At 42.7% G+C, this 12,401-nt stretch overlaps 1 protein-coding gene across 1 annotated transcript in view; it reads left to right on the top strand.

Moving 5' to 3' along the window:
- Nucleotides 1-4,268: 4,268 nt before the first annotated feature.
- Nucleotides 4,269-12,401, top strand: part of LOC115644801 — a 29,706-nt gene continuing 21,573 nt past the window's right edge. The window contains exons 1-2 of the mRNA XM_030549270.1: nt 4,269-4,296; nt 5,022-5,651. Coding sequence (XP_030405130.1) covers nt 5,130-5,651 — 522 coding nt within the window. The 5' untranslated portion in view covers nt 4,269-4,296; nt 5,022-5,129. The remainder of the gene's footprint in view (nt 4,297-5,021; nt 5,652-12,401) is intronic.

The following is a 12,401-nucleotide window of genomic DNA, read 5'->3' as shown; positions in this document are numbered from 1 at the left end:
TCTCATCGGGGCTTGCTTGTTATCTGCTGGGAAAATTGTCACTATTTATACAGACTCTAGATATGCCTTTGGAGTTTGCCATGCCACAGGCCATCTCTGGAAACAGTGGGGGTTCCTGACCTCCTCGGGTACCAAAATCACCAACAGCCCCTTGATCTCTGCACTCTTGGATGCCATACAGGCCCCTCTCCAGTTGGCAGTGGTGCATTGCTTTGCACACCAGCAGCCTGATACTTCTGTGTCCCAGGGTAATGCCCTAGCTGAAGTGGCCGCAAAGGCTGCAGCCCTACAGCCCCTCCCGGTCTCGGCTTCCCTCCTCCTGGACACGTCCTTCCCGCCCTCTGATTGGGTGGTGTTATATGCTGACGTGCCTGCGGAGGAACTCCGTGATTGGGAACGCTGGGAGGGATCTGAGGGCCCCAATAAGGTCTGACATATTGGGGACAAGCCTATTCTCCCCTGCCACTACCTACTCCGAGCTGCCCATTATTTTCACTCTTTGGGCCACGCTGGAATACAGGGCATGGCTACTGCCATACTTAAGTTTTGGGCGGCACCTCATGTTTACCCTGCTGTAAAGCAGGCCCTTGGTTCCTGTTCTACTTGTCTGACTTTTTCTGCAAGGTCTCGGCTTGATGCCGACTCGAAGGGGGGAGACCCTGGGCAAACTTCCTGTTTCAATGCTTGCAGGTGAACTATGCTGAAATGCCTAAAAGCTCAGGGTTTTACCACCACCTTGTAGTACTGGATCAACTTTTTGGGTGGCCTGAAGCAATACCTACTAGAAAAGCAAATGCAAGATCCGTGGTAAAATTTCTAATGAAAGACATTGTACCCCGGTTTGGTGTTCCTGAAGTCATTGATTCTGACCGGGGTTCACATTTTAGTGCAAAAATCCTGGAAGAACTGTATCAGTGTCTGGGAATTACTCAACAACTACATACCCCGTATCATCCCCAATCTGCAGGACAAGTGGAGCGCATGAACCAAACTGTAAAAATGATAGCAAAGTACTGTAAAGAAACCAGACTTAAGTGGCCAGACATATTGCCTATAGTCCTGTGGCACATAAGGCAAACCCCACGCATGCCCCTGATTCTGTCCCTGTTTAAAATATTGTTTTGGTCCCAGGACCCTATGTCCCCACACATGCTAGCCTCTTGGATGGAGATGAAACACTGGCCAGGTATGTTACGGGGTTGCAAAAAGAGCTGGCTAACGATCAGTCAGAAAGGCAGCTATTCCAAACCGCACCATTAGGGTTGCAGGTCCATTTCTTTAAACCAGGGGATTGGGTGCTGGTAAAAAAAAGATTCCTCGCACCAATCCCCTGGAACCCCGGTGGGACGGGCTGTATCAGGTTTTGTTATGTATTTATTCTGCTTTAAAGGTTGCAGGTAGAAGTTCATGGATTCATCACAGCCATGCTAAGCCAGCGCCCATACTTCCTCCTGATGAGCCACCTGATGAGCCACCTCATGAATGAATGTCACTGCTAACTTGTGGACTAAACCCTCCATTTACTGGGATCCCCTCACTCCACCAGGACTTCTTACTTTTCTATTAATTGGACTTACACTGGTAGTTTTGTTCTTTGTGTGGTAGAGGAAAGGATGTCAGTATTATATTTGTATGTTTGTAGTGCTGTAGTATGTGCTGTCGACAATTGTTAATCCTTTATCGTGGCTATTCTGCACCTGTCAAGGTTCCTTCCCCACTCTGAACTTTAGGGTACAGATGTGGGGACCTGCATGGACACTTCTAAGCTTAATTACTGGCTTACATCTGGTATCGCCGCCACCCCCCCCAAGTACCACCTTTTTCCCTGGATAGTCTTGAGGGGCTTCACCAATTCCTTGGTGAACACAGATCCAAACCCCTTGGATCTTAAAACAAGGAGAAATTAACCATTCTCCTCCCTTTCTCCCACCAACTCCTGGTGGATCCAGATCCAACCCCCTTGGATCTAAAAAACAAGGAAAAATCAATCAGGTATTAAGAAAAAGGCTTTTAATTAAAGAAAAGAAAGGTAAAAGAAAACCCTCTGAGAGAGATTAGCATACCAGCTACTCTCACAGACAACAGATTTAAAACACCCAGGATGTTCCCCTGGGCACAAATACCCAAATACCCAATTTTGATAATTCCCTAATGGTACCAAGACAAGTTACAAAGAAAATAAACATAAACCTATTTATTCCTTTCTAAAACTTACTACTCTGATAAGAGGCTGGTTCTTTGATCTTTTTCACTCCAGCTGAAACTGAAACTCTAAACAAAGGAAAAACTTCCCTCCTTCCTTTTGAAACATCTTGTTCCCCCATTGGTTCCTCTGGTCAGGTGTCAGGTAGGTTAGGTGAACTTTTTAACCCTTTACAGGTAAAAGAGGCATTAACCCTTAACCATCTGTTTATGACAGCACCAATATAGCTTACTGACATACAAAAGAAAAGTGGGGACTGTTAAGGGCGGTTAGCATAAGTAACTCCATTTTGGCAGCATAGAGCCACATTAAGGGGAAGCAAGTACATCACATACCGGGATCGGTACTATAGCTGGTTTCCTCTAGCTAACCGCAAATGCAAACTGTCATATACCATAAAAGGAAGAAAGCGTTAAGATTAGATAAAGAGGAAAAAACAACTTAACAGTTCAGGAAGGTTCTGGTGTATAAAGTTACTGCTTTCCTGAGTGCTAGCTGACATGTAAAAACATTTGGTTGTGATAGGTTGAAAATAGCTAAATGATTTGTTTATTGGCTAAAGCTTACGATGCATGAGGGCAACATGCCCCAATGAATAATATATAAACTCTGTGTAACCAGTAGGTGGGGTCCCTTCCCTGCTTAACGGGGAGGCACCACACTTAAGTGTAATAAACTTTCTGGTAATTAAGTACTCTGTGTAGTCAAATTCTTTTGCCTCAGCCTAGGAACGAACTGCCTGTGTGGCCTATTGGTGTAATTTCACAACACTACCCACCTGTGAACTGTACCCATTAGGCAGGGGCGCCACTTGAAAGTGGTGCCCACTAAGAAAGGCTGTCACTGGAGATGAACTGTTGGGTGTAACTGCTGGTTTCGGCCCTAATTGCTAGGGGGGAGATGTTGCTGCCTGTGTTTGCATCCCACTATGCAATCATTCAGCATGCTAGAGACAATGCCAGATTTGGGTGAGTTGACATTAAGTCCTTGTTCAGAATTACTCTGAGCCTTCCTCCTGATTTCAAGGCTTGTAAATCACCAAGTGTGGAATGCATGTGTGCAATCACTCAAAGAACCAAAAATGGTTACTAGCCTGTTCCATAACTGTTTTTCTGAGAGATGTGTGGCACGTGTCCATTCCATGACCTATTCTCTGACCCATCTACACTGGAGTTTTTCTAGTGAGGAGGAACTAGCAAGGCGGGAGGGATAGCTTGGTGTTTTGCACATTGGCCTGCTAAATCCAGGGTTGTGAGCTCAATCCTTGAGGGGGCCATTTAGGGATCAGGGCAAAAATCTGTCTGGGGATTGGGCATGCTATGACAAGGGGTTTGGACTAGATAACCTCCTGAGGTCCCTTCCAACCCTGATATTCTATGAACTAAGGTGGGTTGAGGGTGCCTCCATCCTTAAAGCTTGCATGCAGTGGCACAAGGCAGTAGAGGACACTCAAGCCACCCCAGTGAGTGTAGCCAAGGGAAAACTTTCCACAACATCTGTGCTCAGGGAGCTCTTACACCAAAGAGTGGAATGAGCATGTATAACACATCTTGAAGAACAACAGTTACAGAACAGGTTATTGACCATTTATTTTGTAGCATCAGTTACCCATGGCATTTAGCACTGCACAATTAATTTAAAGATCACCTGCCAGCAGATTTCAAAGGGAACACATGAATTGCCATATCAAGTCAGACCAGTAGTCCATTTAGTCTGGTATCCCTTCTCCAAAAAGGCCAACACCAGATGTTTTAGGGGAAGATGATAGAATCTCACCTGAAAGAGTCTGTCTGCACTTGTCAGAGTTGGATATCTGGTTAGAAAAGTGAAGAAATAAATCTCCCATTCAACAGATGAATAGGATGAAAGAGGCAAAGAACCTTTTTCAGATGAAAGCTTAATTTCTTGCCTATTTTTGGTTTGGTATTTTATTTTTAATTCCTTCTTGGGAAGGAACATTTTTGAGTTGGGAAGTGAAGAGGAGGAATCCGTAGAAGGTACTGAAATCCTTAATGATCCATCCTGCCTCTTCCAGAGTGAAGAAAGAAAAACCTTTTGCTGTCTTGACCTAGTCTTGTACAGCAAATTTTCAGGTAAGTGGAATTAAAATTTGCCATTATTTTGGATGGGCAAATTGAAGAAAGAAAATAAATGCTAATAAAATGTTAATGAAACATTGAAGTTTCATAATTAAAATAAAAAAGACAGGAAATGCAAACATGAAGGTTCCTACAGCAAGGTGTACTTGGTCACAGTGTACATCTTGCGGACTTAATGCTATAAATTTAATAATTTATTAAACTACAAATTTAACAAGAAGAACAAGTATAACTATTTACATATCTGCAACATGGATAACATTTCTATAGGAACTTCAGTTTTGCATTTCCTAATTTTTATTCTGAACTGTGTAACTGTAATGTTTTGTTAATATAGGTTTTTACATTTGATACATGAGTGAACTTTATTTTGAAAGTGCCCCTTTTTAGCCGTTCATGAATTTGGCAGTTTCTTTTAAAAACATAATTCATCCTATCTATTTTCAGTTAATTCCTATTTGGAAAGCTTTAAGTAATTGTTTCATAACATTTTTAATTATAAAAGTTAATGGGTTGTGACATCAGTTCAGCAAAGCACTTAAGCATGTGCTGAGCTTTAAATATGTAAGAAAACCACTCTCTATTCTGCAAACTACTTTAACACATTCTTAAGATCAGGTCAGTAGGATTTAAGCAGGTGTTTAAATGTTTTGCTGAATTGGGGCTTACGTGCAACATAGAGATTACTGTAAATGTTGTTTTTAATATTTTTTAAACAGGAAGCTGTAAAAGCTAACAGGAAATTCACAAAATCAGTAACACCTTCCCATGTTCAAGATACACACTTCATTTATCCTGAGCCTGATGAGGAGAATGCTGGGACTGATATGAAAATAAATGGTAAAGATTTATCAAAGAAAGGCAAATCTCCAACAAAATCTGAAGGTAAAGGAGAAGATCATACATTTTCAAGACGCAAGTCTATTAATGAAACTGATAAATCAGTACAGAAATTACCAGCAGTTGACACAGGAAAGCAAATGGATGAACTACTTTCAAGGAAAACTCCAGTAGAAACTGAGAAAAACCAAGAAACTGTGACATCTCAACTGAAAAATGTTAAATTAGAGAAAAAAGTGTTAACTGATAAAGAAAACTCTAAAGATTATGGAATTCCAGCAAGCAGTTTAAAGGAAAAAGTCCTTGTTCAGGAGAGAGAACAACTGTATAAAGCTAAAGAATCTGCTGGTGTCATGGAAGAGACTCCAAAACTTCAGTTTCCTCAGTCTGAATATGAGAGAGTACAGTATACTCATTCTACTGACAAAGAATCACTCCCGTTGTTACCTGTTAAAATCAAAGAAGAATCAAAAGGGAAAAGAAGACATACAGAAGAAAAGTCAGAACCTGTAAGAAAATTATTATTTTTCCTTTCATGCTTTTTCTTAAAAATGTAGATTAGATGAAGTATAAATGAAAACAGATTTACAACATAATTAAGCCTTATTTTTCAAAGATAATTGTGACTTTACCAAATATAAGGGCTATTTCTTATCAAATGCTCTGATTTTGTAGACTTTCTTATTTTTCAACAGCAGTCCTAATAGTATAGGTTTTTCTAGTAGACTGGGAGGATGGAGGGACATGCAAAAAATTATTACTGCCTTTCTTGTCCCTAAAAATGTACTACTTTATCTGAAATATAAATGTCTGTTGTAATGCCCCCCCAAAATCAACGAGAGCTCAAAAGGTGCACTACAAATACCACACCACATAAGTTCACATTTTCTTTCTTTCTTTCTTTCTTTCTTTCTTTCTTTCTATATGTTTTGATAAAAATCGGATTATTGCTTTATGCTAGGACTATTAGAAATTATACCTTTTGGTCTTATCCTTTTCGCTATCCTGTCCTTTTTCTTTGCTATCATTCTTTTTTCTGTTGCTCCTTATTTTTTCACTTTTTTCAGAAACTGCCCTTTACCACCAGAACTTCAAGGGCTCTTCTGAAAGTCCTGTCAAACTCCCACTATTGGACACTCACTAGGCCACAGTGTTTGGTTCCCAAACTGGGGTTTGTGATCCCCTGGGGGATTCGCAAAATGTTACAGGGAGTTCTCAGGGGAAAAAATTCCCTAATGGCGGACAGAGCTGTCCCTAGGAACCCTGGGCAGCACAGGACCAGCAGCTCGGAGCCCCTGGACTTCCAAGAGCTAAGCAGATCAAAGCAAGTGTATCTGTCACACTGCGGAGAATTAAACTTCGACTCCTTATAAGAAGTGGAAAGGGAGGTGCCTATTTTTTGCTGTTTTTAAAATTAAATAGGCACCTAGTATTGTTTTTAAAATTATGATGAACAACAAGTTTAAGCTTTGTTGTAATGTGCATTGTTTGCCTGGACTGCTCAAGACCTGAATGCTTGTGTAGGAGGAACTCTTTGAGTTGGCTTCTTAAATACCTTCATGCTGTTTCACATCTGATAGTCCTTCATGAAACACAGAAGCCTTGTCTTATAACAGATGTATTCGAAGTGATACAAGCTACGAAAGTGAGATCTTGGAAGAGTGTTGCCATTTTCATAATGTAAAAAAAATACTGTAATGATAAATAATTAATAAATAGTTTGTAATAAGCATGTAATAAAACAAATGTTATATTTTCAAGATCACTGCTTTTATAATTTATATTCAGGTAAAGGAGAAAACCCCTGGAAATATTCATTTTTATGATGGGGTTCATGAGACTTGACATTTTAGTGAAAGGGATTCACAGGTTGTTAAAGTTTGGAAACCCCTGCTCTGGATCCATGTGCTTGTAAGTTTTCTTTGATCTACGTAGGCTCGAGCACTGTCTCTTTCTTTGGCCTCTCTGGCACACTTCCTGGGCCTGTTTCCACTTCATGGAAGTGGAACTTCACAGCTCAGCTGCTCTAGGCCCCAGGACTAGTGCTGAACCCTCATGACACTCCAGTTACTTAAATATACCTATCATGGAGAACACACTACTAGACTGCTGCCTTGGGTCAAGACGCAGCATTTCAGGGACTCTTCCTACTCTAGTTGACCTGGTTCTTCTTCAAGTGATGTCCCTCTGGTGCTCCGCTTCAGGTCAGGTGTTCCTGCACCATTGATTTGAGATTTTCAGTAGCAGCATCCGTGCAGGTCGCACATGTGCAGTGTCTATTTCACGGTGCCATTGACACCTCATTTAGCACATGTACAACCCGACCACCTCAGTTCCTTTTCAACCATCTTTGGCCTGAGATGGAGCTCTGTGGTAGTGTCTCTCTCTCTCTCTCAAACCTAGAGAAATAGAATTAGAAATAGTTTTAGACCTTTCCTAATATAGACAGTGTTAGTTGAGTTAGTTTTAATCAGTTAACATTTTCTTTTCTTTTTTTCTCCCTTTCATTTTCATCAGAGCGGGAACACTTAACCCACTTCAACAATGCCTGGTTCCCCAGGCTTTAAGAGATGAGGCTTATGCTGCAAAGCAATGCTGGTCTCAGATGGACATTCTCTCTGTTAGCTGTCTTGGTGAGTCACTCATTTTTCAGAAGTGCATTCACTGCAGCAATCTGAAAGCGAGGGCCAGATGTAATTGAAACTTCTACTTAAAATTTATTCTGATGGAGAAATCTCTCCAACCAGCCTCTTACCCATGGCAACAGATCCTTTCCACAGGGGGTTCCCTGAGCACATCCACTTCAACTAAGGACAATGCTCATTCCTCAAAAAGAGCGAGGAAAAAGAGCCACGACATCGCTGTAGAGAGAACTGCATAAAAAGAAAGGGTTTCCTGCCAGGTCACTGTCCTCAGTGTCGACCACTCCACAGGTAAGCAACTTTGAGGCATCAGGCCCCTCTGACACTATCCACACTGTCTGCCCCATCTGAAGGATAAGGAGTCAAGGCACCAACCTAAGCCTGCCTCCTTCTCTGTGGCATTGACAATGCTGGTGAGAGACATAGTACCGAGGCCCTCACCGGTGACTCTGCCTCCACCACCAGTGCCAATGATTCCATTGTCAGATAGAGTCAAGATAGCACTGCCTGCACCAAGGATGTTGGGCTACAAATCATCGGCATCCAGGGTAGCATCTAAAATAGCGACAAAAGGACATCACAGTTTCCTCTGTACTGCAGTCCCCACTCTTCAGGCTCCCCTGCACACATGGCACCAGACCAAGCAGCATCCCCTACCGCCTCACTTTTGAGCGAAGATGACGATGAACAAGAAGGGGGTACCTTCTCTTCACACCATTCTTCCCATATAGGTTGTAGATCACACTGGGAACTCAGGAAATCGAAGGCCCCCGGTAGAGAAGAAATGCAACAGTGGTACGGACAACCATGGATGTGCCCACCTGTGCCATTCCCCATACAATGGCTATTTGGGACCCATGGCCAGTGTACAGGACTCAATACACCAGACTGTAACTCCACCAGAGTTGAAATTAGATCACCACCACCATGTTCCACATTGGAAACCTCCAAGCCCAGGAGGAAATGGAATGAGAGGGAAGAGGGTATTGAACATGATATAACATCTCCTGCACATAATTCTTCTTCATCACCAGATGAAACTATAATGCTCCCATCATGGCTGATGATTTCAATCAGTTCCAAGAAATATTCAAAAGGATAGCCCAGAGCCAGGAGATTCAGCTTGAGGAGATGCAGGATACCCAGCGCAAACTCCTCCAAATTCTGTAGACATCATCAATTTCCAAAATAGCGTTATCCACGAACAAAGCCATCATGGAACTGGTGGAGACAATCTGTCAAATGCCAGCTACTATCCCACCGACATGCAAGAAGGCAGACAGGAAGTACTATGTACTGGCCAAGGGTATGGATTTCCTTTTTTCCCATCAACCACCCAATTAACTAGTAGTAGAGGCCGCAAATCAACAAGATAAACAACCACAATACAGGTCAAGAAATATGAGTCTCAACCACTTCAGTTGGAAGGTCTATTCTACAGTGCCATTACAATTCTCAGTTGCCAATTACAGTGCACTACTAGCCAAATATGACCATGATAATTATGATAAACTGAACAACTTTATTAATGACCTCCCAGAGAACACAGAAACTGAGTGATAGCTGGTCGCAGAATGGCACTACAAGCCTTCCTGGATGTAGCAAACACAGTGACGTGAACAACAAACACAGTCATTGTGATGCATAGAGCTTCATGGCTGTGATCTTCAGGGATTCCAAAAGATCTCCAAGTGAAGGTGGAGGATCTCCCATTTGACAGAAAAGTTTTTCTCTGTCAAAACTAATGAGGTCCTCCACTTGATGCGATTCCCAAGCTACCCTCCACACTCTCGGTGTGTATATACACCTGCCATGAAACGGAGCCTTATCAACGAGTCAGAGACACCCCATTCCAACAACAACAACAACAACATCAATATGAACCCTAAAGACAAAGGCAGTGACCGCAGAGATGCAGAGCCTCATACTCAATAATCAATGACAAAACCGACATCAACCAAACAACAAACAAGGGGGAGGGATAGCTCAGTGGTTTGAACATTGGCCTGCTAAACGCAGGGCTGTGAGTTCAATCCTTGAGGGAGCCACTTAGGAATCTGGGGCAAAAATCAATACTTGGTCCTGCTAGTAAAGGCAGGGGGTTGGACTCAATAACCCTTCTAGTTCTATGAGATAGGTATACATCCATAACTAAACAAATTTGGCTGAGGGTCTGAACAACCTCCCTCACCTAGAGGAAGGTTGTTTAGACCCTACCTAGATCTTTGGCCAGCAATTATGCCCTTTTTACCATGTCTGGGCATCAATAACTACAGATCAATGGGTTCTAGAGATCATAAGATGATGCTACATCATCCCTTTTACCTCCTGCCCACCAAGTCTACCCCGACCCCATCCCTCTTCAGAGACCCTTCTCATGAGTACCTGCTACAACAAGAAGTAGAGCATCTTATATAGTTAGGTGCCATGGAACTAGTTCCTCCACAGCACAGGAGGAGGGGTTTCTGCTCCCATTACTACTTAACCCAGAATTAAAACGGAGGATGGAGGCCCATTCTAGATCTCCAAAAGCTCAACAAGTTCATATAAGCCCAAAAATTCAAAATCATCACACTGGCACAATAATGCCAGCGATGGAAAGACCTACAAGACACCTACTTCCATATCACCTTACATCCCACTTACAGATGATTCCTCCAGTTCAGAATGGGGAAGCACCACTACCAATACAGAGTCTTATCATTCAACCTTTCCTTCCCTCTGCAAGTCTTCTCCAAAACTCTTGCGGTAGTAGCAGCATATTTATGCAAACAAGGGATAATGATTTTCCCATATCTAGGTGACTGTTTACTAAAAGGGCCTATCCTGTTAGAAGCAATGGACATCATCTGGAGGACTATTACTCTCTTCTGGGAACTAGGGCTACAAATAAATGAACAAAAATAAACCCTAGTTTCTGTAAAACAATCAAACTTCATTGGGGCACACCTCGACTCCAAAGAGGCCAGGGCATTGTTCATTACTGATGAAGAGATTCATAACACTGAACAACCTTATCTTGGTAATCATGACCAGCCTATGAATATTGGCATGAACATATCTACAGCTATTAGATAACATGGCGGCCACCACTTTCATAGTAAGGCATGCATAATTACATTTGCGCTGCCTACAAGGCTGGCTGAATTAAGTGTACATACCGAGCAAGCATAAACTGAGCAGAAGCCTGACATTCCCACCCAAAGTTCTGGAATCTCTACAATGGTGGACAAGACCAGAAAACATATGTACAGGGATCCCTTTTCACCAGGATCCACCATTATTAATAACAACAATGGATGCCTCTTTGATAGGCTGGGGCTCCCACCTGAACCACCATACGATCCAAGGAATATGGTCATTTATGGAGCCCCAACTACACATCAACTTACCAGAACTATGCATGGTCTTCAATGTGTGCCACCATTTCCTCCCAATGATAAAGAACAAAACAATATGTGCAATGACCGACAACACTGTCTGCATGTTCTATGTAAATCAAAAGGGAGGAGCTTGCTTCTACTGTCTATGCACCGAGGTCATGAAGCTGTGGAACTAGTGCATAAGCTATATCAATATTTCAGCTTCCTATCTCCCCGGCTGCCAGAACATGACTATGGACACACTGAGCAGGCAGTTCTCACAAAACTATGAATGGGAGCTGAACAAGGGAGTCCTATAACCCATATTCCAATGATGGGGATTTCCCCCCATTGACCTATTCATGACAGTCAGAGGTGAAAATAAGCTGGTACGGGCCGGTACGGAGGACTGGTAAGAAAAGGAGACTGACTGAGGGAGGGAGAGAGAAGCCTGTTCCCTGCATAAGAATAATTTAAACTCAGCTGTTCTCTGATGGTTCAGCCCCCGGGGCTAGGTTTCTGGCATCTTTGTTAATTTCACTCACAGTAACTGGGGGGAGAGGGTTGAGGGGAGGGTGTGTTTGACCATGGCAGGGGCAGTCCTTTTCTGCCCCCAGGATGAGGGGATCTCTCCAATACTAATATACACAACAAATACAAGCATTTGGCTGCACAGCTTAAATCCAGAGCTAACAAAAGCAGGTGGAAGGGGAAACTCACACATTGAGTTTCTCGTCTCTCCCCTCCTTCAGCCAGGCTGCAGACAAGGCTCTGCATTCCTTCCCCACCCCAGCAGGAGTTCTCCTCCAGGCTCTAGCTTGCAGTAGGGAGACTGGCTGAGATGCCTACTGCTGCTGCCTGCAAAAGAACAGTTTAAACTCAGCTGTTCCCTGTGCAGTTCAGTGCCCAGAGTTAGGAACCATTTCTGGCATCCTTGTTAATTTCACTTCCAGTTGTTGTTGGGTGTGTGTGACCATGGCAGGGGCAGTTCTTTATGTGCCCCTGGGATGAGGGGATCTCCTAAACACAATCAAAATCAGGAACCATTTCCAAGTTCAAATCTATCCCATTCCCTCCCCAGCAGATCATGGTTGTGATGTCCAAACTGCTTGCAGATCCTCTTTGAAATGTTACTGTTTGAAAAAAACAACACAAAAACATGGAGAACATGGTGGAAAGATGTGTCATGATGATTAGGGTTTATTTTGGGCAAAGCAATTTTGCTAAAGCAACTAAAGATTCACAGGGAAAGCAA

The sequence above is a fragment of the Gopherus evgoodei genome, chromosome 2, assembly GCF_007399415.2.
Source record: "Gopherus evgoodei ecotype Sinaloan lineage chromosome 2, rGopEvg1_v1.p, whole genome shotgun sequence".
In the NCBI taxonomy this organism is placed as follows: Eukaryota; Metazoa; Chordata; order Testudines; family Testudinidae; genus Gopherus; species Gopherus evgoodei.
This window is presented reverse-complemented; position numbering and strand designations above follow the sequence as displayed.